Source organism: Poecilia latipinna, unplaced genomic scaffold (assembly GCF_001443285.1).
Source record: "Poecilia latipinna isolate Pla-1442-1.1 unplaced genomic scaffold, P_latipinna-1.0 Scaffold1773, whole genome shotgun sequence".
In the NCBI taxonomy this organism is placed as follows: domain Eukaryota; kingdom Metazoa; phylum Chordata; class Actinopteri; order Cyprinodontiformes; family Poeciliidae; genus Poecilia; species Poecilia latipinna.
This window is the reverse complement of record NW_015114389.1, coordinates 1-4,663: the sequence shown is the minus strand read 5'-3', so window position 1 is coordinate 4,663 and position 4,663 is coordinate 1. Positions and strand designations below refer to the sequence as shown.

Here is a 4,663-nt window from a genome sequence, read left to right as displayed (position 1 = left end):
GCCCGCGGGCCGTAGTTTGGGGACCCCTGAGCTAGATGATCTCTAAACCAAATATTGCTCTGGGTTTTATTTGGTAGTGTCAGAAAAATGGGGGCTAAATATAAATACATGCCAAAATCCACTTCACAATTATGCACTACTTCTCACTCAGTTACATAAATCCTTTTAAAATTCATTGACATTTGTGGTTATTATTTGATAAAAAATATTTTCACTACTTCATGGAAGAATACTTGGACTTATAGTTACTTATTATCTCAAGTAAACAATGAGCATACAATGCTGCAGAAATGTCTCATTTATTTATATGCTTCTTTCTTTGCAATATTTTTGACGTGATCCATAGTTCCAGAGGATTTTCCTTAAAGTTTATTTATTTTATTTAACTGGACTGAATTCTCTCAAACACAAAACATTTTTACTTTTTTCATGTAATTTTCATTAAATTTGGATAAAAACTCACTGAGATTGAAATGGATCAAATTTAGAGTGTACTGAAGTTTTTGAGAACGGATCACAGTAGGTTTGAGATCATAGGTTTAAAAATACTAATGTTCTAATTTTTGATCCACTATATTATTGTTTTTTTATGCCAAGTTATTCTGAAAAATCCACAGATCATCGCCAAATTGTTTCTGGATTGTTGCTGCAGAGAAATTCTGATCTTTAGGTTTAGAAGCAGCTCCATGATCAGAAAGAAAATTCATCATATGATATCATTTCCAATTTTTTAATTTCTTGTAAAATTTCAGTCAGTTTTTTATGTTTCTTCTTGATCAAATTACACTATTGCTATCCCAGTTTGCTGCCAGTTTAAATAAGCTCTGCTCTGGTGGCAACATGATGCTTTAGGTCACTTTGAAGGTGACATCTCGGAGGTTACTGCGACCTCTTAACTTGAAGGTCTTGATGATTAATTGTCTTGATTTCATTTGGTGGTGAACATTGCTACCAGAGGGAGAAAATTATTTCAAACACATCAGCTTGTCTTTTAGGCTGTTCTGGTGATTTCAGATGAACTTGTTCACGGTTTTCCCTCTGCTTCATTCAGGTTTAAAATGAGTTTTGTTAGAAGGTGAACTGAGAGCTAATAAAATGTTTTACATTTATTTGATCTGGATCTAAAATAGATGTGGAAATGTCACCAATACTAACTCCAAAGATTAAAACCACAACACTGGTGTCACTGGCCAACATGCAGAACCACACATTGATTTTATGTGAATATTTGAGGCTGTATATAAACTGAGCTTTTTCTGCATATTTTTGAGATTTCTCCTTTCAACTCCAAGTGACATTCTTGAAATGTTTTCTTCGTTCTGTCACTGCAGAACAACAGCTTTTTTCCCCTCCCTGCCACGTTGCTACACCAGTTAATTTCTCATATCAGCATCACAGCTGTCAGTGGCTGTAAAAGAAAATTATCGTATGCAGTTGGTGTGCGTTGTCCGCTGCGTGAACACGGCTTTGATTTCTTTTCACTCGTCTCCGTCCTGCAGCTGTCTGACACGCCGAGGCAGGACCGCTGTCACAATCTCCTCAACGCTCTCAACTCTCACAAGGACAGGTGAGTCGTTGCGTTTAAGGAGAAGAATAAACACCAGCCGCACATGACCAGAGTGATGAGGAGACGGGCTGCAGCGAAACGTGTGACTTTGAATAAAGAGGCAGGGAAATGAATCTGACAGACTTACAGAGATTATTTTGATTTGTAAGCAGCACAGAATGCTGCTAACCTCTATTAAATTATCAGAACTAAAGAAATGTAACTGCTTCAAGTAGATTTTTGTTGAATGTTGTTTAAAAATAACCTTGCAGCCAAATAAAACAGCATATTTCTCCAGGCGAAGTCTCTTCTAATTATGTGCATGTTAATTACAGAGTCACTACCTTTGAAGTGTTCCCACGTCTTGCTTCTCATCAGGAGCTGAAGAACATTGTGTTAGAAAGCTTTACTGTGCCTTGCAACTGTTCATCCCCATTTTCAGCTGCATTCCCACATTTTGTCATGTTCCAGCCAAAATTATTGGGATTTTATTTGAGAGAGACTCAAAAACTGTCGTATCATATCAAAGTGGTAAGAAAAGCATTTGTCCTAAGCTCCTGTTGCTCCGATTTGCTTAGATAAAATGCTTAAATTTTATCAGTTTGGTACAACTGCAAACCAGAGCCATGAGGGCCGTGGTGTATCTGGAGGAGCTGCAAAGATCAGCAGCTCAGGTGGGCGAATCTATTAGGCTACACAGCAAACGAATGCGACCCAAATCAGATTATGTTTGGCTTCGATGCTTATGAAGATGTTATGTTTATCCTTTTGTTAAAGAGTTACATTTCTCCATCACTTCACAACTGTGCTGTATTTTGTGTTTGTCCATTACATAAAATACCAATTAACAAACATTGTATTTGTGGTTGCAACATGACAAAATGAGAAAAACAAAGTGAAGCATGATTACTGTTGCAATGCATTGTGAATTCATTATGATGAAAAGAACAGAAATGTGACTTCTGCTCCTCTGCGCCACACAGGTTTGTCTCTGGAAAGGAGATCAAGAAGAAGAAGTGTCTGTTTGGGCTGCAGGTCCGAGCTCCGCCTCCTCTGACGTCTGATTCGTCGCCTCTAGTCACTGATCCGCCTATCAGCATCACCCACAGGAGAAGGTCAGATTGAGAAGAGCAGGTTTCTTTTTGCTGCTTCTCTTCTTTCAGCTGAAACTTTGGAAATCTCACATATTAAACGTAAACAATCAGTCAGAATCCCATTGATTTCCAAAAAATGTGTGAAACTTTGTCACTATTTTCCTTTCATAATCATTCTAAGTCATTCTTTAGTTTTAGCTGCCCTAAAACTCTGTCCTACACCACTGTAATAAATTACACATGAAGAAATTATGCTGGTGTTTTTTCTTGTTTACTAATTTATGTTTTTCTTGTCCTCAGCCCGTTGTCACTGCCCTGCCAGAGGAGAGTGGGGGGGTCGGAGTCACGCAAATCAAAGCGTCGCATCATGGAGACACAGGTCAGCGCCTCTGTCTCAGGATAAGGGAGGATGCAGGGGGGTGTGGGACACCAAACTCGTTGATATTTTGTTCCTTTTTCTTTTTTCTCTCTTTGCTGCAGTCAGATAAACAGCTCTCTGCAACTCAAATAACCTGTCAGTCAGACGACGCCACGAAGGTTCATTTCACCGTGGAGATCAGTTTTTACTCCTCTCCTCAGTTCAGTGCCTCTGTTGCGGTTCACTTTTTTTTCCCTGCAGGATGCTAATGTTTGAGGGTACACAGATAGATTAATAATAGCTGTGAGAGACGTGGCGTTGCTCCGGTAAAATGTATAATTCAAATCCAATCTTGCCAAAACCTGCTCTTGTATTTCATCAACACCTGCAGTTCAGCGTCGCGTTTATCATTATCATCAAAGCCAATTCCCGGCGGATCGCTCTGAAACAAGCACCATCACATGTGGTGGTTGCTATTTATACTCTGCATTCTTAACCGTGAATGCTCCTTGTGCTTTTTTCCTCCTACTCATCACTCTGATCTGAGTATGTGCACATACTGTAATCCTGGAACAATACGCTCTGCAGAGCTCTCATTTTTTTTCTCGCGTCTTCTTCTTTTTTTTTCCTCTGGCATATCCAGGCCTCATTGTTCTGCTCTGACTGATGCTAATCTCCGCCCGTCTTTGAGGAGCAGCTCTTGGTTGTAGTGAGGAAAGTGAGATGGGTAGGAATGCTGATGGCCTGGGATCACTTCCAAACGCACTTTGCAGTCAATTACAGTTTGGCCAGGTGGCGCTGGCACCTTGACAGTGCAACTCTGACAGAGCACCAGCGTTTAAAGGCACAGACGTTCGCTGGAGGCTCTGAGTAATAGTCCTCCGTCATTAGACTCATGCTACAGAATAATAATGGGCTCAGCGTGGTGCTATGTCACAGTCCAGCGATGAGAAATCGACCTCATGCATGATGTTTCCTGTGACTGATGGCTCTATCTGATGATCCTGATGCTTGTACTTGTTATGAGTCGTTGGGAGACAGAGAGCTGCCTTACTAACCAGTAACTCTGCCACATGATGGGACGGAAAGGAAACAGATCTGTCAACCCTTTTGGCTCCAACTTCTACAAAATATAAAAAGGATCCAGGATTTTTATCCACACAATTTTGATAATATACCATGGACTTAAAGATAAAATTACTCTACTGTAGTGTACCTTGTGAAAAGTAATTATAATCCATTAGCGTTTTCACATTTTGTCATGTCACAACTACAAACTTCATCGTTTCTTATATTTAAGGGTATTTTCACACCTTGTAGTCCAGAAGACTTGGTTTGATTGGTTCCGTTTCACGCTGCACTGTGTGGAAACAACTGGAAAAATGCTGAAGGAAACAACTCCAAAAACCTCTGAAGAAGACTTGAACGCAACTTCCCTCTTTGCGAAACTTGGCTAAAAATGGTGGAGTGGCATCAGATTCTAGCAGTTGTAGGATTTCTCTTTTGTTGTTAGTAAAAGACCATGAGCCATTTTTTGTTTGGTTTGGTTGTATTTACCCAGAATGCCCTGCGCTAGAGTTCACTTCCTGTTTCTGGAGTGTTCTCTGGCCCACTTTGTGTTCACATATGCATTTGAACTGCCCCAGTTTACTTAAAGACTAGATC

At 40.0% G+C, this 4,663-nt stretch overlaps 1 protein-coding gene across 2 annotated transcripts in view; it reads left to right on the top strand.

Moving 5' to 3' along the window:
- phf1 (PHD finger protein 1) overlaps window positions 1-4,218 on the top strand; it is a 20,150-nt gene extending 15,932 nt beyond the window's left edge. For both annotated transcript variants that reach the window (XM_015061059.1, XM_015061058.1), the window contains 3 exons: window positions 1,500-1,567; window positions 2,530-2,661; window positions 2,941-4,218. In XM_015061059.1, the coding sequence (XP_014916545.1) occupies window positions 1,500-1,567; window positions 2,530-2,661; window positions 2,941-3,043 (303 nt within the window). In that variant the 3' untranslated portion in view covers window positions 3,044-4,218. The remainder of the gene's footprint in view (window positions 1-1,499; window positions 1,568-2,529; window positions 2,662-2,940) is intronic.
- The last annotated feature ends 445 nt before the right edge of the window (window positions 4,219-4,663 follow it).